Source organism: Rhynchophorus ferrugineus, unplaced genomic scaffold (genome assembly GCF_030347505.1).
Source record: "Rhynchophorus ferrugineus isolate W39M unplaced genomic scaffold, kcgeb_rfMv2 rfM3, whole genome shotgun sequence".
Classification (NCBI taxonomy): domain Eukaryota; kingdom Metazoa; phylum Arthropoda; class Insecta; order Coleoptera; family Curculionidae; genus Rhynchophorus; species Rhynchophorus ferrugineus.
The window spans coordinates 74,434,441-74,459,346 of record NW_027472582.1 but is presented as its reverse complement, the minus strand read 5'-3'; the positions used below and the strand labels follow the sequence as shown (position 1 = coordinate 74,459,346).

General features: G+C 32.8%; 1 protein-coding gene and 1 long non-coding RNA gene across 3 annotated transcripts; one reads left to right on the top strand and one right to left on the bottom strand.

Moving 5' to 3' along the window:
* Positions 1–362: 362 nt before the first annotated feature.
* stj (voltage-dependent calcium channel subunit straightjacket) lies at positions 363–24,511 on the bottom strand. 2 transcript variants are annotated; one of them, XM_076397685.1, is made up of 28 exons: positions 24,238–24,511; positions 20,339–20,420; positions 20,121–20,225; positions 18,348–18,479; positions 18,121–18,288; positions 17,903–18,059; positions 16,330–16,461; positions 16,147–16,269; positions 14,833–14,969; positions 14,639–14,768; positions 13,693–13,875; positions 13,167–13,444; positions 12,878–12,961; positions 11,849–11,905; positions 11,321–11,401; positions 10,741–10,815; positions 10,509–10,685; positions 10,156–10,364; positions 9,991–10,100; positions 9,502–9,601; positions 7,127–7,237; positions 6,962–7,074; positions 5,810–5,949; positions 3,639–3,893; positions 3,380–3,584; positions 1,585–1,738; positions 1,240–1,438; positions 363–758 (listed from the first exon to the last, which is right to left on the bottom strand). In XM_076397685.1, the coding sequence occupies exons 1-28, from the start codon at positions 24,345–24,347 to the stop codon at positions 651–653; spliced, it is 3,915 nt and encodes a 1,304-aa protein (XP_076253800.1). In that variant the 5' UTR covers positions 24,348–24,511; the 3' UTR covers positions 363–650. The 2 variants fall into 2 exon arrangements, with proteins under 2 accessions (XP_076253800.1, XP_076253801.1); XM_076397686.1 differs by lacking the exon at positions 11,849–11,905.
* On the top strand, positions 4,435–4,805 carry LOC143192427 (uncharacterized). Its single transcript, XR_013004776.1, has 3 exons — positions 4,435–4,529; positions 4,607–4,641; positions 4,683–4,805. It is a non-coding gene; the product is annotated as an uncharacterized LOC143192427 (long non-coding RNA).
* Positions 24,512–24,906: the final 395 nt, after the last annotated feature.

Sequence of the window (24,906 nt, the reverse complement as noted above, 5' to 3'; positions counted from 1 at the left end):
CTCAATAACAATTAATGTAAAACAGAATATATAAACAACGTGAAACGAAGTTATCTTGACTTTAACAAACACCTAAACTTCAAACAACAATGGATGCCCGAAAATGATGGCCTCGCACAATTTGACCGAACCAATCACATTCCGTTTTAGTGGCGGTTCCAACAATTTAAAAACTAGCCAATCACAATTTGCGATCGCAGCGCTAAGGTTGATTGGACTAAACAAAACATTTCCCCAAGGTCGCCTATACCGTGAAATTTCTATTTTTTCTATGGGCTAATAGTCTACCTTGATTTATCAAACGTAAGTACGTACTATATGAACAAATAAACCGTTATTGTAGGAATAGGTTAAAATAAAACTAATTTCAGTAAAAATGTAACATTATATATTAAGTAAAAATTACAATTACATAAACTATATAAAAAAACATTAAATTTGCATGTCTGCAAATAAATAGGAGAACGTGATATATATAATAATTTTAACCCGAATTCTTAATTTGATTCAATGATATAAAGGAGAGAACAAGTTCAGGATTTGAGTTTGCGTCCCGTTTCCCATCAGAGACGATATAAGTTAATATTAGAGTCGACAGACGAACTATCAAATGTATATCACAGTTGAACAAACTAATAATTTCAATTGAGCTAAACTAGATAATCGATTATTCTAATCAAATAAAAACCTATCAATATTATTATGACATGTTCGGCTGATATGTTGGTCCCTGTACCACACAGTTTAATTTCACTTTCCTGAAAAACAACATTAATATATTATATATTTCTCTATTTTATTAAATACATTGAAATAATTTTATTATTCAGACAATGACAGTGACAACTACCGATTTACAAACGTCAACATAACACTGATCTGTATAGTTCGGAATAATCGGATTTTGATGGGCGGTGCTTAATTATTTTGCTATTTTTGGGTTCTTGTTCCAAGAAATATTATTGAGAAGTGAACAATACTTCGAATGAAAGTAAATTTATGATATTAGAAGCTTTAAACAATATCTCCATGTTTTGTGTTGACAGGAAAAATAAATTCGATAGAAATTAGATTCCACTAGAGAGCGGATTATAGCCGAATGATGCTGATCGGTATAAATCGGAGATAAGTACACGGTGATTGAATAGTATGCAACACAAATGTCACAAACAATTACAAGGCCACCTATGCTTTAGGTGTATTACATTTCTGTATAATAAAAATTATATTTGTACTTACATTGGCACTGGTTTTTATACAACTCATATAGATACGTCTAGGCAAATCTACTTGATTCATCAGGCACGGTAAGGACATATTATAATTAATTTGTTCGGGATCAGGCGAGGGGGGATATCTGTCCCGTTGCTCTTGGCAAAGATTATTAATAACCAAGAGGATCATGTTACTTCCAGTCACCCTTTGTACAATGAAAGGCCTGTAATAGCAGAATTTCAGAAATTGTGCCGTGTAATTTAACAAAAATAAATTTAATTAAAAATGAATAAGATATTAAGTTTCTACGTTTTACAGGTGAGAATGGTTAGTAATGTAGTAGTTTAGGAAGCAAAGTAATCAATTTACCTTGAACAATTTCCCATTGTTTTATTATAGCCGCTACTGGATATGTTTCTTTCACTGTAGTGAACCAAACTAAAGAGATACAGCTCGTTGTCGCAGGGTTCTGGTTTTGTTTTCTGCATAGTTGCACTCTCGTCGAATGCTTTATCATTGCCACCTTAAAAAACAAAAAATTATTTATTATCGAAAGCATAAATCAGTGTGAAAGTGCCATTTTAGTTGTAGAACTTTAAATTAAGATAGCTACGTATACTATATAAAATAATATATTACAACTCTAGTTCGTGTCAGGTTGCAACGTTGCCATATCCAACTTAAATAAATCAAAGCGTAAACATAATTTAAATACTGTGAAATTTAGGTACATTTTATAAGAACTGATAATTGCATTAACTGATCAAAGAACTTACGTATGTCATAAATGGTATTATTTAGACTGTTGTAAAATATTTCGATTTATGCAATTCTATAGAATTGAGTACAAAAATGTAAAAAGCACTCTATTCCACTTACAGTGCTGCCGGCCTGTGTAGGTTTTAAATAGTGCTGGAGGCAAAGATACAATTGTAGACAAATGAGCTGGTAACACTGCAGCAGATGTTATATTGGACAGAACCAGATACAGCTTAGACATTGGCAATATGAAAAGAATTAATTCATTGAAGGCAACAAATAATTTGAAATTCGCAGTTAGAGGGCTTAACAACCGTGTCACAAATATAAAAGAACGAGTAACTGCGAGCGAAAAATAGTGACTGCTTTTTGCTATTTGGTTTAAAATATATGAATATCAAGAAGCCGTGGTTTTTCGTTCTAAAATACTTTGAAGGGCCAATAAAAATCAATTTGAGTTGCTAAGCCAGGTTGCCAAATGTCGGCAGAAGTCGTTAAAACATTAGTGATAATAATTATAGATTATAAACCAACAGTCTCTGTAAACCAAAAGTCAAATTTGATGGGGCAACATTGCGACGTGCTAATATCATAAATTTTGATCCAATTCGCGACGGCTTATCTGTCATAAATGGCGTTGTTTGATTTATTGTAAATTATGTTGAATGTACCAATTTGTAAATTGTCAATAGTGCCAGAGGCTAAGAAATAATTGCGGGCAAAATAGCAGGTAACTTTTCACTATATGAAATGTTATGTTGGAATCATATAAAAAGTAGATATTAGCAAAATGAAGAAAAATTATTTAGAAACTCCTCAGAATTTATGTCATATACTTCATCTGTCATCTGAATTGTTGTCGTATATTTAGTTAGTAAATAATTTGCCATTCATATTTAATAACGAACCGAAATTTGTAGAAAAACCGCGAATATTCAGAAAAAAAACGACGGAAACAATGTTGTATACTATCGTCAGCTACCTACTGCATGAGCAGTAGTGCAATTAATGCATATTTATTGAAGAATTTAAACTACAGCTAATTAAAGAGCCACAATACTTTGTAGGTTAGAGTTGTTTTATTATATTTATATCGAGATATGACAACGGTGTCGACCAGTACCAACACAAATCGAATTTTATAGACCGATTTGGTTATATATTCGGAGGCATGAGACGCCATTCGGTCTCTTTTTAACTAGAGTAAGGCTAATTAGTAAAATGAGAAATAATGCGCCCAGTTTAAAAAGGATTTTACGTTCAATACGTTAGATGGTGTTGATGACGTACATTGTCTGTTTTATTGGAAGAATTGTATACTATATTCCCCACAGATCAATATAATTCAGACAAACTGACAACACCGCGGACTAAAAAATACACCTAGTCATTACATTATACTTACTCTCGTGCTCATAATCATGATCCTTATTTTCGTGATCATCGTGATCCGACACCACTATGTGATCGTGAGGATCGCTGTTGGACTCGAAGGGCTCGTTTGGTTGTTGATAAAGGGCCGGGTCGTATAAATTTCCGGTCGCCGCTTCCGCGAACAGTACCAAAGCGTTCGTGGCCCATTCCAGCAACGTGGTCAGGTAAAAGTACGGCTGAAACGTGTTCGATTAGTATCCGGGTAGGGTCGACGTTCGAACTGACATTACCAGGATCATCTTGGACGCGGAACTGCCGGTGTCCTGAGCCTCCGGGCACAGCCCCTGGTAATCGAACATCTGGTGCACCCTGTATATGCCCTCGTCGATCAGCTGACTCATGACGTCAGGTCGAATTTTGCCAAAGAAATAGCCGGTTTCTTGGAGATTGTCGCTGACGACCACGTAGCCCGAATCATCCAGCATCAGGCAGTGCAGTTCTTCGGAGTCGCAAGTTTTCTTGCAGGCCTTTTGCATATCGCCGCACTGAAATATCAAAATCGGGAATTAATTTTGAACTGTTGTCGTTATTTTAATTTTATAAGGTTCAACGATAATTCATGAAATGTACGTACATTTTGCAAGAACCGGCAACATAGTATAACTATTTCAATACTAAAAATTAGGCTAAACTAAAATAAACAATATATTGAATATTGATATTGAAGTTATGGTTTCAATTTAAAGAAGACAATCATAGAGAAATAGAGATTTAACTTTACAGGAAATTTTGAGGAAATGTTTCGCGACGTCCAACATATAGATATCCCTACTTTTAACATATTACTTGTGTTATTCTCTATGCTAAGAGCCACGACGGTATCTGATTCATTTCATTCTATGATTTGTTTATTTATTTTGTAAGCAATTTTCAATGTGCCTTATATAGACAACAGTGTGGTTAGCTTTTTATAACGTTTATAGATTAAATTATTATTTTATTTTATTAGTATATACAAGTCGGTAGTGGAAATGCATTCTCGTTCTAGGAAATGTTGTGTGCCCTGATGCACAGATAGTGAGGAAGAAGTACTTTTGAACAATTTAGTGATGGTGAAAATAATACCACGAGCCCAGAATATGAACAAATAGAGGTGGATCAAAATCAAAATGATATAGAAGGTAAATTAAAAGAATCATTCACAGTTTTGTTTATAATTGTTACCATTAATTTCTAAACAGTCTTACTATATTTGTAGTGCCTGTTTCCATCGTTCCAGGCCCACAACGAAGGGTGTTCGAAGCAAGTGTCATCGACATTTGAAGAAACTCCAGAAAGTAATGTTAAAGTTTGTATTCATTCAGCCAATATCCCCCTTGCTGCTCATTCTTACCGTTTATTACTTGACTCTACAACTTCCAGTTGTTCCTATAAGTCCAAACAAAGTTTTACGTGGTACCGTAGTATACATCTCAGGTTATTTAGTGAAATTTTTGAAAAAAGAAATTAAGTGTGATTTTTGTTTACATACAATTGTGAATAAATCAGTAGACCCACAAATTGAGAGTGATTCTATAGAGCCAAGACAATATGTCGTGCCCCAGGCTCTAACAAAATGGTTTTATTATACTGTCAGTAGCTTTTATTTTATTCAGCGATTTTGCCACGTCAATAATAATACAAAATTTTTGTCAAATGTTTAAAGACGTAAAAAGTAATTAAATAAATTTAAAACCCTTCAATTGTACATTCCATAATGATCTTTCGGATAAAATATTAAAAATACTAACAAGGTGTGCTATTATATTTTATAGATATATTTATTTTTGTATTATGTTTATATTTTGTAGACAAATTTACATTTATATTTATATTTTATTGAATTTTATTTAATAAATTTATTTAAGAAAAAAGTTGTTTTTTATTTAAACTTCATTGGTCAATTAAATATGACGTCAGGCTGACACGTGCCAAGCATTACTAATGAGCCAATCAAATATTTTACAGGTGCCTATAATGGAGGTTTAAATTGACCAATCAAATGAATTGAATGGTCAATTATGGCGCCCTCTGGATGTTGGGCAAAGCAAAGAACCAGCCAGAAACCCCTATTGAGTTGCATCTCTATTACTCTATGAAGACAATAAACACATTTTTTTATGCACAGCAGTATTCGGTAAAACTCGGTAGTTTCCACCTGATTTTGCGACGTTGCCATTTACAAACAATCGAAAGGTAGAATTCAACGAACTACAACAGTCATTTTGCATTTGACGCTGGTGCCTTGGTATTGGTGGCTCTGTTTTGTAACGTTAAGCATTTTGTAGTTTATAGTTTATTTGTTCTTGTACTGTTCATATTTTGATTATAAATGGTAGACAGTAATGAATAAATTATGCTTTGTAGGATATGTTTGATTAGGATATATCAAGATTATTCAAGCAAAACTATCAGTACTTACATTAATGGTATGTTTCCTGAAGAAATTATGCAAGGCTGTGTGGTAAAATTGATATCCGACCACAGCCACCGGTGCTTTTTTGTTAACCTCTTCTTTGAATATCGCATGGCTTACTGTGACGAGAGTATTATTCGCATCACCTGATATAAATAAGAAGGTTAGGCCACCAGTTGACAATATTTAAGTACAACTTAGTTTCCGTCGTCTTTTGTAAATGTCTTAATCTGACTTAATAAACTTGGACATTTCTTTACATAACCTCACCTAAACCCTAGTTGATTTATGTGGATTATAAATATCAGTTCACATGCCAAAATGATCTTTCGGGAATTGAAATAATTTCCTTCTGTTAGTGATGCTCATCGAAAGCATTCAGATATTTATAGTGGATCAACGATTTATAAGAATAATTTTTATCCTAAAGATCTACATAGTGGTAAAAAGAGTGATATATGTATAAAAGGATTCTTTAGTTACAGTAATGTGACTTTTAATATAAAGATTTACTGCCTTCAGATATCTTTTTAGTTTATTCATGTTTTCATCTTTAGACAGAGGTGAAGGACATCACCATCATGACAAAATTAAGAACAATAAATTTTAAGATGTTCCAAAGACCACGAAATGGTTCAATAGCAAAACAATTTGACCTTGAAGTGACCTTGTGAGTAGAATCAAAGGTCCAAGAAGCTAAAGGAATATATTCATGAAATATATGTACATTTTATGGTACAAGAACCGACAACATTGCATAATGTAGCTCGTGTAAATTGTAAAAAGTTGTAGAAAAATGTGCAGATAAAATTCCAATAAGTGTGCTATTAGGTAGAATCAAAGACAAAGCATACATTAGCAATATGAACATAATTCATTTAGTAACTTCTCAGCAACCAATTTAAATTAGGTTATGTTCTTACTGAATATAAACTCTCAGCAACTAATTGAAATTAGGTTATGTTCTTACTGAATATAAACTCTCAGCAACTAATTGAAATTAGGTTATGTTCTTACTGAATATAAACTCTCAGCAACTAATTGAAATTAGGTTATGTTCTTACTGAATATAAACTCTCAGCAACTAATTGAAATTAGGTTATGTTCTTACTGAATATCGAAAAAAAAAACGGCGGAAACGATGTTGTTGTTAGCTACCTATTTCATGAGGAACCGAGTACACGAAATTACTCGGATCGATGTAGTGTTGTTCGACCGCTCTTTTATACCAAACTTCTTCGATGGCTTTGTTATGAATGCGGTGGAAGTGCCTATAAAATTGCATATAAATAATTAACTCATACAAATCGTTTGTTTACGTACTTTTCGTGGATATTTGTATCGATATTTTGGGGGAAATTCTGCCAGCGAGTAAGCCCACTATGGGTAGCCATGAAAGCCACCACTATTCCGTATTCCTTTATTAGTTGAGCCCTGTTTCCAACGAAGAAAGAAAATTAACATTACGTGTTAAAAAATACGTGTTTTATATATTGGTGAAATAATTGAAAACTTCTGCCAAAATCGTCAATTCCTTTAATATACAATCAATAATCTTTTACGAATCTTTATACCATATATTTTTACGTGTTATGCCATGTAAAAATAAGATTTGTTACTATACGATATTTTTTCTAATATAAAAAATAGCAATATATTAGCAGATTTAACAGGTCAATTGAAAAGTCCCCGGCCTGCCATAGTAAAACACATTTTTTTTACAAAATTATTTTTATGTATTCAACATAATTCCCATCAAGGGTGATATACTGATTATAGCGACCCTCCAAATTTTCGATATCGTTTTTGTAGTGCAATTTGTTCTTTGCTTCAATATAGGCCTCAGTTTCGGCGATCACCTCTTCATTCCACGACAATTTCTTCCCAGCGACGATTCTTTTGAGATTTGAGAACAGGAAATAGTGGCTGGGGGCCAGATCTGGAGAATACGGTGGATGAGGAAGCAATTCGAAGACCAATTCATGGATTTTTGCCATCGTTTTCACTGACTTGTGACACGGTGCATTGTCTTGGTGAAGCAGCACTTTCTTTTTCTTCAAATGCGGCTGTTTTTCGACGATTTCGCCCTTCAGACGGTCCAATAACGCTGTGTCCTTCCTTTTTCAAGGTAGTCAATGAAAATTATTCCATGCGCATCCCAAAATACAGACGCCGTAACCTTGCCAGCCGACAGTTGAGTTTTCCCACGCTTTGGAGCGGGTTCGTCGTGTGTAGTCCACTCGAATGACTGTCGATTGGAATTCGCTTGATAATCTTCAAACACTGCTCCGGATCATCAACTCGTCATTATTTTTGGTTAAAAGTGAGTCACCCAGTGTCCACAGAACTTTCACACACCAAAATATTCGTGAATGATATGATGTACACGTTCAAATGTCTGCTCTTTCATTCAATTTCAATTTACGGTCATTCAAAATTATTTTGTGGATTTTTTTAATGTTTTTGTCGGTAACAAGATCTTTTGATCGTCCACTGCGTTCACCGTCTTTGGGGCTCATTTCACCACGTCTAAATTCAACATACCAATCCTTGATGGTTGATATTACTGGGGCAGTGTCCGGAAACTCGGCATCAAGTCAAGTTTTTGCTTCAACTGTATTTTTTTCCTTCAAAAAGCAATAAGAAATTCCCTTTTATCAATTTTTTTTACAATAACAAAAGTTGCTTCACTCATAATGCTATAATTCATAAACAAATGATCGGACAGCTGTCAAATTTATACACGCATCTTTTGAGGGTTTGGGCTAACCTAAAACCATATGGACTTAATTCTAGTAGCGCCATCTATGTGTCAGGTCGGGGACTTTTCAATTGACCTGTTACATGAAACTTCAAATTTGTTCGTAAAAATAATGCCAATTTTATAAAAATAAAATAAATTTGATAGCGCCTCCTTTCTTATAGAACAACATGACTTATTGAACAATATATTATCTTGAAATTATTGTTGAATTGTCACAGCGAAACACATGTATTGGTCTCCAGTACACTGTGGTCGGACATGACATAAATACATTAATTGCAATATAATAATAAATTATGTGGAACATTTTTTTACATATCTGCAATAAACTTTTTACCACAGTGATAAAAAATAGTAAAATACAAACAGGTTATTAATTTTTCCAATCTGAATTCCCAACTAAATGTATTCGGGTTGATAGATTTGATTTGACAAGAAGAAATTCATAATAATACCACGATTTTAATGTCTTACTATTTTTTAACCCTAGTAGTATATAACAAGTATTATATTTTCATCTCCTGAAAAAAAATCCTGGCTGCATTAAAATTATAATATCCTCCTTAGCTGCTATTCATTGGGAAATAAATATTAATTTAATGTACATATTTATCGCAGACATCATATGATAGGAATTATTGAAATAAACTAATACGTAAAATATACTGTAACAAACAACAAATGATTTTCACCTAGTTTTCATTTGTGTTAATAACAATTCTAAAAAACTTCTAGGCTGTCACTTGTTTTAAGTAAATTTCATACTGTACCTTGATATTAAAGCCATCAATATAGACATTGGTCTTTCGAATGAAAAAAATGTCTGATTAATATCCATTTCGTCTAACAAAGTGTAAATGATTTATCTTGTGCTACTACTACTGTTTAAAAAATCAAACGTGCCGTGTTTTACGATATTGTATCAGATACATACCCGTTTTCCTCCTTTGTCGTTGTCGTGGTAGTGATGTTCTCGCTAAACCAAGCTGTCATTTTGGCGTCGGCAACTGTTTTCGATACTAGTTTGCGATCGCCTAAATAAAATAAATAATTGAAGTGGTTTAGTATATTTTAATTTTGTCATTTGGTAGGTCTAGCACTTCAATTGATATTGATATTCACAGTGACAATGATGATGACATTCACATTTATAATGACAATGACATTCACTGTGACAATGATAATGACATTGACATTGACATTCACAATCATAATCACATTGATATTGACAATGACAATAACAATGACAATGACGTTGACAATGACAATGATATTGACAATGACATCGACATTGACATTGACATTGACATTGACATTGACATTGACATTGACATTGACATTGACAATGACATTGACATCGACAATGACAATAACATTGACATTGACAATGACATTGGTTACATTTCGTCTTTAGGTTACATACATTCTCGGGGCCATTTCCAGCCAGGTCCTTCCATTTTCTTGAGGAAATGCAGAAATTCTTCTTCCGCTGTTTCAAAGTAATGCTTGTCATCTAAATACCGACAGTACTGCCTACGAATGTTAAGAATACATTACGCTATTGCTTTGGTTTGTTTTTGGGGCTCACCAGTCGGGATGAATCGTCCAATTTCCGGTGAAAAATTGAGTTAGGATATGTTGACCTTTGTCGTTCGAACGAATCCGATGAATATCGTTCTCTACGGCATGTTGTACTCTGTTGAAGCCGTATTTATGCGGCAAGGCGATCACTAAGCTAAACGGCGTCCCGTTTATTCCCGTGTAGAAGAAGTAACGTTTGCTAATAACTATGCGTTTCTAAAAGATACAAATCTACTAAGTTTTTTTCGTACTATTGTAATTGTATGGAACGTATAAATAAGCCTCTGTATATGGGACATTAAAGAGGATGCGATGTTGCCACGTGTTTGGTAAAATCAGAGCCTATAACTATTTCCTTACCATATCGTCTAAATGACTTTTCACTCGTAAGGTTATGTTCCCTTTCTCCTGCATTATCACTTTCAATCGAAATTCTTTCATCTCATCGCTAAATTTTCGAGGTTCCGTATCATCATCTAATATTTCAAGTTCCATCATGTCCACTCTGTTATAGGCAGGTTTTAAGATTCCTTGATACTGAAATTCGTTATTTTACTGAAAAATTTCTGATAAATTAGCTGTTTCTACTTACGACAGGTCTCAAATCTGGATGAGCTAATATATACCCGTTATTAGTTACTATGAAACCGTAACCATTCACACCTAACTGAAATAAATATTCAGGGTTATTAAGTTAGTTATAACATAATTTCTATAATATTTTATGTCGTGTCAATATTTTCTCTACGGCCACCGTCATTTTTTACGTTACGTTTTAAGTTCTTTGGTTTATAAAAAGGATATTGGCATAAGACATTTTATAAAAACTTATTAGCATCAAGAAATAACTCCTATTAGTAATTTAATGATAAACTGCATCATCGAATTTGACAATTTTGACATTTGCCTATCATGAGTGACATTTTGAAATATGTGAACATAGTATATTCTTCATAAATTCATAAAATTTTTAAATAACATCGTTTTTTCGATATTTTACTCAATTATATAAATTATTGTTATATTATTTAAACAAGAAAATAATTTATTCCTATAAATGCATAAAAATTGGCAACAGTGCATCTGCCAATTCTTGTCGTCGGTAAGAAAGAAATTGACAAATGTCATCTCTCATAATAAACTATGTTATATAAAATAATAATTTTACTCACCCTGTACGGTAACATTAGTCTCTGTATATACTCGATGGGAACGTCTGTCCCTGCCACACCCAATAAATTAGCTACTCTTTCCTAAAAAAATTAAATTTATTTGCTTCGAATCTTGATCGACGATATAATATGTTTCTACAAAATTAGCTGAATCTAGTAGGCTGTTGTTTCTTATCTGTATTAAACTAACTATAATAATATCAAAATGTTCTGAATTAATACTGATTACTGATTACAAGCGAACTGAATGTAATTATATCGATAGGTAATTCCATTTTTTAGTTATTTAGTTTCAGAACATGGTTCTATGGTTATTCTATGCTAATGTCTAAACGTATCTAATGGTAAATCACTAAAACGCCTCTAAAGGTCGCACTACACGCTGCCTTCTGTCGTCTATACTATTCCTAAACAACAAAAAAGAAACGGGGCTAGAATTTAGTTAGGTAAATCACACACGATTGCTGGCCTAAAATTAGGTCTAAAAAATATCCTAAGACAACAGTCAGGTGTCCGATGACTCTTTACCTCTCTGGTTACGGTTATCCATAGGGCTTCGTTAATTTGCTTTTTTTCGGTTATGTTCTGTAGATATAAAGTGGTGGCAGTTGAAAGGGTTTTTTTCGAAGAGAGAGTAAACAAAAGTAATAATATAAATAGATGTACAGGGTGTAGTATGCTGTAGGATGTTTAGGATGAATGATAATAATTTTAATCAAATAGAGATATCCATCTTGAGATTTTTACTTTTAAGGTATATCGAGTTTTATTTCTGTTAATGGTTGTGTGAAAAATTAATCCACGTTTCTTAAATTGTTAATTAGCATCTCGGTTTTGTTACTAACTGTACTCTATTATATAATTTAATAGTGTTAATTCCTTAACAAGAGTTGTAGTATTTGACTACTACGACTGTTCATATTAGACCGCTTCGATGGGTAAGGAATTCATTATTTATCCTTTGTTATTCATTTTTAATATTAATTTTAATGGTATTTCATTAATTTCCTTGTTTTTAGATTTCTACTTTAGTTTTATTTATACTTTGGATATAAGTTTATTTTTATTTTGTCCTCCGGTAGGTCTAGTCATTTGCATAGAAGTCATTTGAATACTAATGACGTTGACAATGTCGTCATTTACAATGACATTGATAATGGCATTGGCAATGACAATGACATTGATAATGATATTGACATTGACAATGACATTGACATTGACATTATCGATGAAAGTGATATTGACAATATGTGACATTATTTTCATTTGCCAAAAGCCCCAACAAAAACTTTCATAAAAACATATAGTACCAAAACTGATGCAAAAATAAAATTAAAACATCTCTCTCAGAAACTTAGGACAAGTAGCTGTTCTCATTTACCGTATGGTCCAGACCTTTCTTATTTTTTATTTTTTTGTCTCTCGTAATAATTCTCATATCGTGTTTTAAGTTGTTTAGAAAAATCTTGATAAAAAGTTAAAGCGTGAATTATTTTTTCACACACATTATATATACAAAATAATAATGTTTTTTTTCATAATTAAATCATCACATACCTGGCGTGGTTTTTTGTCATACACCGGAAGTGACACTGACGTCATCAAATGGTACGTTTGAATATCGCCATAGTTATCTTGTTTCTATAAAGTAATAGTAGTAAGCGACACGATATAAAATAAATAAATTAATAAATAAATATTATTTAGTTAGCATTATTTTACGAAAAAAACTAAAAACATTTAACCTAATCTAAATTAATTGACGTCAAACGTCAAAAAGCTTTCAATCGTGACGGAAATCGACGATTGACAGGCGTCAATGTCAAAAATACGTCTAATAAATTACCAATTTCTGTTGGTGGACGAACTTCTTGTCGATATCGTCTGGCGACATCATGTCCTTGTATTTACTGAAAATCAAGTACCGTTCTCGTTGCGTGTTCCTCTCGCGGTTCACCCAGAGCCAGTTGGTGAGTTTCGGATCTGTGACGTCCGCGTAAACGGGACTCCACGTCGGGTTCGGTTTGACGGTAGTGTTGAGTACCATGGGTCTTGCCATTACCGGAATATAGTGCAGCACTTCTTCTCGTACTTCGGCGTACGTACTTAGGTGAACATAATAACCTAAAAATCAATACAACTCGTGTTTTATCTTTCATAAACGTTCATTTGTTTTTCCCATCGACTAGATTGCATTTAAAATTGTAATTTTTAAAGTTATAGGTAATCCATGTTTGTTTTGAGTAAATAGATCTAGATGTTTTTATAGGATGAACTTTCAATAGATGAACTAGGTATTTCTTTTTATTAAGCATTGACCGAGTGGAAAAATTTAATAATGAATGATAACAATATTGTAAAAATGAACGTACCTTGGTTCGCACATGCCATCCATTTCACTTCTCGCGTGTCACTGACTTCTCGTCCTATTAGGTAGGTGAACACTCGCACGTTGACAATGGGAAAATTGTCCCAGTTGTATTGTTGGAAAATTTCCTTGTAATTGTATTGGGATCCATCAGTAATCAGCATAATTGCCTGACTACAGTTTGCCCCTTAAAATAAATATATACTCATTTGAAATCTCGCTCTGTTGATTCGACAAAAATGAAATTTAGATTTTAGGCAAGCTGTAGTTCGAGAGACCTAGTTATTTGTGATAGAACAACTATTTTTTTTGTTCTGATGACATATGTTCTATATATATAGCTTTTTTATGTTATAACAGAATACTAGTAAAACAGTGAGTTATCTACGATTGAAAAGAAATGATTCCTAACCATCTCATGGAACATTCCGTTAAGTCAGGCTTAAGTAAAGCTTGTAATTCATATCATATATTGATCAAACTTTTAGTTGAATATGAGCTATACTTTAAGCATTTATGAATAAATTAAGAAAAAAGCTCGATAGCTCGATAATTGGATTTCAAAAAAAGTTCATTATGAACGTTTGATGATGACAACGTTTTCTTGTGTTATGTTTATTTATATACTCAGTATCACTCCACTGTGTGACCAGTTCGAAAACTATAATATGTCGATTTGAACAAGTTACAGTCAAAAGGCAGCGAGTCTGGTACGTATCACATGCTAAATATTTTGGGTGAGGATTTTTTGGATGTACTCATAATATTTTTCATATATTCAGTCAAAGTAGATGGGATCTCTTTGAGTTTAAAAAGTTAGGTACCAGCATACTTACCAGACTGTGGGCCTTCTCATTGTCACATGTTCAAATCTTGTGCAATTATGCAATTATGTAGCTATGTTGACAGACAGCTTTGACGAATTGTCATTTTGTCAATATAAAACTCACCTAGTTTTTCACGCCTGTAGTTCTCTAATAATTGAAAGGCCGTTATTAGAGCGAGTGAAAAGTTTGCTATTTGCTCTGTTTTGAAGTCGCTCATGCTTTCCTTCAATATCCGTATATTGGCCAGATTTGCCTGCAAAAGGAACAAAAACAGATTAGATCGAATTCATCCAGCCAGGACCGTTTAAAACAAAAACCTGTACGAGTTTCTTGTCGAAACACTCTACCAAGGGATCAGTGGTATTGCTGAACGTAAATATATTGACGTAGTCGTTATTCCCGAGAGTGTCCAAGATGTTGTGCACTACATGACGGGCGATTTCACGTCTCATTCCTAGAAATAAATAACATTATGTAGGATTTGGTGGGTTTGAACTGGAATAGACACGTAAAAGTCAGCGTTGTTCACAATGGTTGATGATTCGGACCAGTGTTTGAAGATGATCGAGCGTAATAAACCCGAGTTTTCGCGTCGATATGTGAGAATGGATGAAACATGGCTACATCATTTCACTCCGAAGTCCAATTGACGGTCATCCGAGTCGACTGCACACGACGAACCCGCTCCAAAGCGTGGGAAAACGTAACAGTTGGCTGACAAGGTAATGGCGTCTGTATTTTGGGATGCGCATGGAATCATTTTCATTGACTACCTTGAAAAAGGAAGGACCATCAACAGCGACTATTACACCGTTTGACGGAAGAAATCGCCGAAAAACGGCCGCATTTGCAGAAAAAGAAAGTGCTGCTTCACCAAGACAATGCACCGTGTCACAAGTCAGTGAAAACGATGGCATAAATCCATGAATTGGGCTTCGAATTGCTTCCTCATCCACTGTATTCTTCAGATCTGGGCCCCAGAGACTAGTTCCTGTTCTCAGATCTCAAAAGAATGCTCTCTGGGACGAAATTTTCGTCGAATGAAGAGATGATCACGGAAACAGGCCTATTTTGAAGCAAAAGACAAATCGTACTACAAAAAAGGTATCGAAAAGTTGGAGGGACGCTATAATCAGTATGTCACCTTTGAAGGGAAGTATGTTGAATAAAAAAAATTAATTTAAAATGTGTTTTACTGTGGTAGTCCGGGGACTTTTCAATTGATCTGTTATACACAAATATCGTATTATTTATCATATTATTTTAGATAAAAAATATGTGAAAACATTGAAATTTGAGGTTTTCCCTGGATTTCCCCCCTTCCCCCATCAGATCCTAACTTAGTTCGAATGGGACCACCTCGGAAATGCACTATTTCGAATAAAAAGAAATTTTGAAAATTGGTCCGGATCGGAAATTGACGGAGAAATCGGCAAACATACATTAAAAAGATATGTACAGCCGAACTTGAAACCTCTTCCTCTTTTGAAGTCGGTTGAAAAGTTTAGCAAGGATCATTGCATTTAAAAAGTATATCGTGTGTTTTATATATTCAAAGTATTAGCAACGTTTATTCCAAAAGTATCTAATTTAAATAATTTCTATAGATTGTTAATAAACCTGTATCTTACCAGTCATTGATCCAGATCTGTCTACCAATATGATGACATCCTTTGGCGATGATGCCGCTTCGATGTACCAAGATCTCGTACGGCAATCGAATAAATCTATAGGTTCCTGGGACCAAATCATAGCTAAAATTGAGATATTCGCTCGACGTTTAAGCCGTTTACCTAAAAACATTATGTTCTCACCAGGAAATTGCCTCATAAACCCAGTGGAACTTCCAAAGTACTGCCACGATAGTGTCGGGTCTAGGTTATAGTTACTTCTGAATGTTTTATCTAGTTCTTCAGACCACATGATACCAGATATAACATCTTTAGCTGGAAAAATAATAGAACAGAGTACATATTTTGTACAGTTCAAAATTGTAGCATAAATAATATAGTCTATTCAAAGTTTATTTGTATATGCATCATCAAGATATTTAATGTATTGACTGCTGCAATTTGTAAATTCGTTTTAGAATCACGCAATATTTTCCTTCTCATTTTATTCTAGTTGAAAAGAGACACAATGCTCTCTGATTAGTTCGAACACGTAAACGATTGAAGCTGTCAAAATCATCCGGTTGTCGGACAAATGCAAAATTCTTGAAAGCAATAGTGTTAAGAGGTTATAACTCTAACCTATAAACTATTGTGGCTTATAACTAACTATAGTTTTTAGATGTACTATATTTGTATATATATTATTTTCATGTATTTTGAACAGCGATATCTATTAGCAGAAATGCGAGGTATCAATGTAAACAGCTGTTAAACAACCTAACCTAGCTGTTATATTCGATAGTTTTGGCATATCTCTACATAAAATGACATTTTCCATTTAGTATTATTGACTTACTCAGTGTAATAATGAACGATAATCATAGAACGTTCAAAAAATTATATTTTCGACTTATTGAACGAAAACTCACTTAAAATCTTGAAAGAACTTTCAAATGCATGATTCAGTGGATTTTAAATGTTATCATGTAATATATCTGAAAGGGTGAGAAATAGCTACCTAAAGGAATAGGCAGGAAGTGTAGATTTAATTACATGACAGGCAAGAAAGGAGAGTTTTCGAGGCATATTGCGCCTGACAGTGAAAAGTGGGTTTCAAGCAGCGTTGCCAGCTTGTGGAGAATTTGCCAATATGCTGGGAATTTCATGTTGATTGGAAATTTATTGGGTGGTAACCCTGGCATCGGCAAAAAGTCATGACTTAGTCTAGGGGAGTTAATCACATTATACACACAAAGTCTTTTTGTGCGTATAATGGGATCAGCAAAGTGTAGTTTATTACGAGCTGCTAAAACCGAATAAAACTGTTACTGTAGATGTCTACCGACGTCTGTTGAACAAAATGAACGATGTATTGTTGCAAAAAGTACAGTGATATCGAGTAACGAGCCCAAAGTTATTCTCTTGCATGACAATGCTGGGCCACACGTTGAGTTATGAATGATACACAGTTACCGCTTGAAGGGATTGTTCTGCCATACCCATCTTCTTCATCTGATGTCACCATTTGATCACCATTTGTTTTGAAATGATAAAAAAGTGCGAAAATAGATCAATGATTGGATTGCTTGCCAAGTCAACATCGTTCTATCGCCATGTTGTCAAAAAGATCATAAAAAGTTGTAGAAAATTATGGAAAATATGTTATTTACGGAAAATTGTACCAATTTTTCTCATTAAATGCCTTTGTAAAGTGAAAAAGTGCTAGAAACACATGCCATCCCATAATCGTTTCTAAAAAACCTGACAAACTTACATCTTTCATAAACATTACTTGGAACATGAACAGCACTGTGGTTGGTGTTGACTGGAATGTTATAGAAATGTCTGTTCCGATACAGGGGTAACCTAGACTTGTCCACCGGTTGAGTTTGACTCGCCTGCGGGTTCTTCTCCCCGATATCATCGGTTAACTGTATAAACAACAGCACGATTTAGAAAATTGCAACTACTTTTGAGTTTACAACGAGTTACCTCAATCTCAGCTCCTATGAACTCATCGTTACTCGACGACCCGTTCTCCGGGGAGTCCTGATCCTGTTGGTACCCGTCCATCTCATCTAGCTGATAACTCTGGCCGTACGTATTACTGGACAGCGACGGTTCGTCGTATCGGACTTCTTGGATAGACGGTAATTCGTTCTGAAAACGTTATAAGATTCGAATTATTCGAATAACCCTCGTGGTGGACGGTACCGCACCTCGTTCTCGTCGGTGCCCGACGCGTTCGGAGCCGAGTTGGTTAGGTTTTTCGCGTTGTAGAACTGGAAATTGAAATCTATGTCGTCCTCTTTCTGGGCCTGGGCGGCTTGTTCCGCTATATCCATGATTCTCTACAACAATGGTAGGATTTTGCTTATTTTGTACGGGATGTTGTTTATTATATTCAATATATAATTCAATTCAATAACAGGTCAATTGAAAAGTCCCCGGCCTACCATAGTAAAACACACCTTTTGGCAAACTTAGTTTTTTTATTCAACATAATTCCCTTCAAGGGTGATACACTGATTATAGCGACCCTCCAACTTTTCAATACTATTTTTGTAGTACGATTTGTACTTTGCTTGTATTCTTCTTCTCCCCCTTCGGCCTTCTCTCCCAGTTTCGGCGATCATCAATTCATTCTATGAAAATTTCTTCCCAGCGAGCATTCTTTTGAGATCTGAGAACAGGAAATAGTCGCTGAGGTCCAGATCTGGAGAATACGGTGTATAAGGAAGCAATTCGAAGCACAATTCATGGATTTCTGTATGTCAATAACGCTATGTAATAGTCGCTGTTGATAGTCATTCCTTTTTCAAGGTAGTTAATGAAAATTATTCCATGCGAATGTTGCGTTTTCCCATGTTTTGGAGCGGATTCATCGTGTGCAGTCCACTCGTATGACTGTCGATTGGACTTCGGAGTGAAATGATGGAGCCATGTTTCATCCATTGTCACATATCGACGCAACAACAAGTTTAGTACACTTGATCATCTTCAAACATTGCTCAGAATTATCAACTCGTCATTGTTTTTGGTCAAAAGTGAGCTCGCGCGGCACCTACTTTACACAGAACTTTCTCATACCCAAATATTCGTGAATGCTATCATGTACACGTTCAGTTGATATCTTTAGAGTATCTCCTATTTCATTCAGTTTCAATTTACGGTCATTCAAAATCATTTTGTGGATTTTTTAAACGTTTTCGTCGGTAACAACCTCTTTGGGCGTCAATTGCATTCACCGTCTTCGGTGCTCGTTTCACCACGTCTAAACTTAGCATAGCAATACTTGATGGTTGATTTTCCTGGGGCAGTGTCCGGAAACTCGGCATCAAGCCAAGTTTTTTCTTCAACTGGGGTTTTCCCTTAAAAAGCAATATTTTATATATCTACACCCGAAATTTCTTTTTATCCATATTTTTCACAATAGCAGAAATTAATTAACTAAAAATGCTATATATAAACTAATGATCCGACAGCTGTCAAATTTATACAAGCATCTTTTGAAGGTTAACGTTAACTAAAAAACATATGGATTTAATTCTAGTAGCGCCATCTATGTGTCAGGCCGGGGACTTTTCAACTGAGCTGTTATGACTAACCGTCTTTAATAGTAGATTACAAAAGCTAAAAAATCTTTTTTATTAAGAGTTATAATGAAAAATATGTATTGTGCAGAAATATGATGGTGCAAAGAAGGAAATGCAGAATGCTAAAATTGAGATGGTTTAATGAAATTATACATGATTTATTGATAATGGAAGTAGAAGATAATAAAATTAAGACGAAATTCAAAGACGGAACGATGTGAAAAATAGGTTATCAACAAGTATATTAAACTGGCTATATGGGACTAGTAAAAACGCATTTTACTAACTTAATACTGATGCTAAAGATGTTATTGGCTAAAGCTAAGGTATTATTAATATATGGTTTATTCAGTAATTAATCTTTATCATCAACGACAGGAAAAAAAACGAACTTACTCTGACGGCTTCGACTTTTTGCTTCATCATGTTTGATATCTGTTCGTGGATTGCCGCCAAAAGGGCTTCGCCATCCTCAACGACGATAGTGGTATCCTTAAAACTCTAAAAACAACAAATCCCACTGTATATTTGTGACAATTAGTTGTCCAAACAGCATTTTTCACGTTATCAAAATTAAAGAATATTTATTTATATTACTTCATTATATTACTTACATCTTTAACTTTATTTCTTCTTGTTACTAAATCGCCAAAATGCCATAGTTCTCCGCCTAATTTTTGCGCCCAATTTCTCACCCTGTAAGGTATTAATTAACATTTCATTACTGACAAAATATTTAATGTTACACACTTTTTACGGCCAGATTAGGTGGGCGAAAACGCACCATGGTATATAAGACAAAGTAGGAAGCAATAGATAAATGGAAGCCATAGAAAACAAACTAAAGAAGAGCTGTCTCCGAGGGCGAGACCAAAGAGTGAAATAATTAACCAAAAACAAAGCAATTTTATTTAAAAATTTAGGTAAAGAAATTATTTTTTTAATCAGCCTGGTGTATTTATTATTTTTTTAATATATATTTAAGGTGATAAATATGAAAAAAAGTTAAAGACTATATGAATACATAAATGGATATGCAGGATTTAAAATGAAACTAATTACATAATTTACATAGATGGAACACGTAGGACAAATAGAAGAAATTATGAATTATCAACAGTACATTTGTAAACATTTTAAAGCATTGGTAAATATTAACGTATTTAATAATTAATGCAATAAGATATGTGACTATATGGCATTGTATTGTTTGAACCTTGTATCAATGATTTTGATTATTTACGTTATAGACTAATTTTTGGAAAATCAATAGTTAATTTAGTGTTTATAAATATATTCCTTTAATATACATATCTAAATTGTAAGAAATAAATTACCTAATTGTGTTCATTATGGTTTTAATATCCACGTTAAACCTTAATATCAAATTCAAAAATGTTTTATTCATATATTCTCTGTTTTAATATACAAATATGTATTACTTCAGTTATGATTCTATTCTCATGTTCATAATATAAAATAAATAAAGATCATGTATATTCATATTTGATGTTCTGAAGTTATTACAGTTCTGAAAATAATGATATCTTACTTATGATACTTTGTTATAATATTCAGTGGCTAAAAAAAGCTACAGCTACAATTTAAAAAATGTTAGTGAGTGTTAGTTTTTGAGACAGTGTGCCTATATTTTAATGTGGTTTAATATCTCTATTATGAGATGAATATTGTTAATTTAATATATTGCGAAACATACGGCGAAAGCATTTTAAAAAGATAAGATTAATTTAAAAAGATATTCGATGAAATGCTATTGTGGTAAATATTTCTTCTTAATTTCAAATAAATCTGTAATCAGTTATTTCGACAAACACTAATTTTACCAAATATCATCAGATGTATTTATCAAATTAACGATAATTATTGTATAATGTATTGTTATAACATTGCTCTTTTATATTGTCATTATGTTCCAATAATTTAACGTGTTCATTACTGAAAAAAAAAGAATCTTTCAAAACTTTACAACCCCCTATAACAATATAAAAAAGTTACAACGATGAAAAAATAAAATGCGAGTAAAGCAATGTCTCTTTTTTAAGACGTTAACAAGTGACTACTTGTTACTGTCAAAGCCTTTTTTTAAATATTTAGAGTACTATTACTACTTTAGTATTTAAATGAATTGTTAATTAAATGAAAGTTGTTAAAATAATAATAAAATTTTTGGAGAAAAAGTTTTTTTAAGTAAATTAATGTGTTATTAAAGGAATATAGTGCAAGTATGTGAATTTAAACCCTTGAAACTCGGACGAATAAGATAAAATTTCAAGATTCGTTCAACCCTTCATAGTAACGTAAAATATAATATAAAAAACCAACAAAGATGAACAAATATAATTATGTGTCATATAAATAATGTAATATAAATATAAATTAATGTGTTATTAAAGGAATATAGTGCAAGTATGTGAATTTAAACTCTTGAAACTTGGACGAATAAGATAAAATTTCAAGATTCTTTCAACCCTTCATAGCAACGTAAAATATAATATAAAAAACCAACAAAGATGAACAAATATAATTATGTGTCATATGCCAAAAGTGGGTACATTGTTTTCTTCAATAGAATATTGTTCAAGTAACGCAATGTCTCTTTTTTAAGACGTTAACATTAAAAGCCTCGTTAAAAAAATATTTAGGGTACTATTAATACTTTAGTATTTACACGAATTGTGACTTATATGAAAGTGATTAAAATAATAATAAAATTTGTTTATTAAATTTTCTGTATAAAATTTAAAAAGTTTTTTAAATAAATTAATGTGTTATTAAAGGAATATAGTGCAAGTATGTGAATTTAAACCTTTGAAACTCGGACGAATAAGATAAAATTTCAAGATTCTTTCAACCCTTCATAGCAACGTAAAATATAATATAAAAAACCAACAAAGATGAACAAATATAATTATGTGTCATATGCCAAAAGTGGGCACATTGTTTTCTTCAATAGAATATTGTTCAAGTAACGCAATGTCTCTTTTTTAAGACGTTAACATTAAAAGCCTCGTTAAAAAAATATTTAGGGTACTATTAATACTTTAGTATTTACACGAATTGTGACTTATATAAAAGTTATTAAAATAATAATAAAATTTGTTTATTAAATTTTCTGTATAAAATTTAAAAAGTTTTTTAAATAAATTAATGTGTTATTAAAGGAATATAGTGCAAGTATGTGAATTTAAACCTTTGAAACTCGGACGAATAAGATAAAATTTCAAGATTCTTTCAACCCTTCATAGCAACGTAAAATATAATATAAAAAACCAACAAAGATGAACAAATATAATTATGTGTCATATGCCAAAAGTGGGCACATTGTTTTCTTCAATAGAATATTGTTCAAGTAACGCAATGTAATATAAATATAAATTAATGTGTTATTAAAGGAATATAGTGCAAGTATGTGAATTTAAACCCTTGAAACTCGAACGAATAAGATAAAATTTCAAGATTCTTTCAACCCTTCATAGCAACGTAAAATATAATATAAAAAACCAACAAAGATGAACAAATATAATTATGTGTCATATACCAAAAGCTGGCACATTGTTTTCTTCAATAGAATATTGTTCAAGTAACGCAATGTCTCTTTTTTAAGACGTTAACATTAAAAGCCTCGTTAAAAAAATATTTAGGGTACTATTAATACTTTAGTATTTACACGAATTGTGACTTATATGAAAGTGATTAAAATAATAATAAAATTTGTTTATTAAATTTTCTGTATAAAATTTAAAAAGTTTTTTAAATAAATTAATGTGTTATTAAAGGAATATAGTGCAAGTATGTGAATTTAAACCTTTGAAACTCGGACGAATAAGATAAAATTTCAAGATTCTTTCAACCCTTCATAGCAACGTAAAATATAATATAAAAAACCAACAAAGATGAACAAATATAATTATGTGTCATATAAATAATGTAATATAAATATAAATTAATGTGTTATTAAAGGAATATAGTGCAAGTATGTGAATTTAAACCTTTGAAACTCGGACGAATAAGATAAAATTTCAAGATTCTTTCAACCCTTCATAGCAACGTAAAATATAATATAAAAAACCAACAAAGATGAACAAATATAATTATGTGTCATATGCCAAAAGTGGGCACATTGTTTTCTTCAATAGAATATTGTTCAAGTAACGCAATGTCTCTTTTTTAAGACGTTAACATTAAAAGCCTCATTAAAAAAATATTTAGGGTACTATTAATACTTTAGTATTTACACGAATTGTGACTTATATGAAAGTGATTAAAATAATAATAAAATTCTTTTATTAAATTTTCTGTATAAAATTTAAAAAGTTTTTTAAATAAATTAATGTGTTATTAAAGGAATATAGTGCAAGTATGTGAATTTAAACCTTTTAAACCCCTTCACAGTACAATAAAGACGAATAAGGGAAACTACGTCAAATGTGTGTGTACATTGTGCCTGTCACTATGAAAAAAAAAACCGTAACTAAACCGATAGGTGCCTTACACTTTAGATAGTTCGGGATGTTGTTTGGTATCCCTGCTCTCATCCAGACTTGATCCTAACGAGCACACACACAAGAACACGGTAATGTAAGCGTATTTTCGGTAGCGCATTTCTTCGAAACAGGTTTCTGTCGTTCAAAATTCAATTGTTTTGAAAACGGACCGGTTGACGCTTGAACGACAGGCTCGATCAACGGTCGATGATCGAGGTAAACGGAAAAAAAATATTTGCTGGAAAGCCGTTGATGCGTTTGTTATTGTCACGGGCGATCGTCAGGATATCTTTTCCTTTCGCGGTGTGGCAGGAACCGGATCGATACGGTCTGTGCATGCGCCGCCCGTTGCCGGAGTCGTTTTGCGGCTTTCCTCTTCTTTTTTTGTTTTTTTGTGTGTGCACACTAGATAAAAACGATTCGAATGTGAGACGGGTGTATCGCTGCACTTTGTTCGGCGATTTGAATGTTAACAATACGGTTTCGCCGATAATAATCAGCGGGATAGATCAATGTATCTAACTATGTATATATTTAACTATATATGTATTTTTAATAAGCTTAGGGAAAATTTTGCCTCCCTTTTTGGTGAAACATCTTTAGGTCTAATTTTTTTTGTAATATATATACAAATAAGTAAATTTCAATAAAACGAAATACGCCCAAATCAAGCAACC

Excerpts from the sequence above, each read along its gene's own strand:
- stj (XM_076397685.1), bottom strand. The coding sequence starts at position 24,347 with ATGCGCTACCGAAAATACGCTTACATTACCGTGTTCTTGTGTGTGTGC. Across the intron at positions 5,950-6,961 it reads CTCGGTTCCTCATGAAATAG|GTGATGCGAATAATACTCTC; the intron begins GTAGCTAACAAC and ends TATTTATATCAG. Across the intron at positions 3,585-3,638 it reads CCGCGTCCAAGATGATCCTG|CCGTACTTTTACCTGACCAC; the intron begins GTAATGTCAGTT and ends AACACGTTTCAG.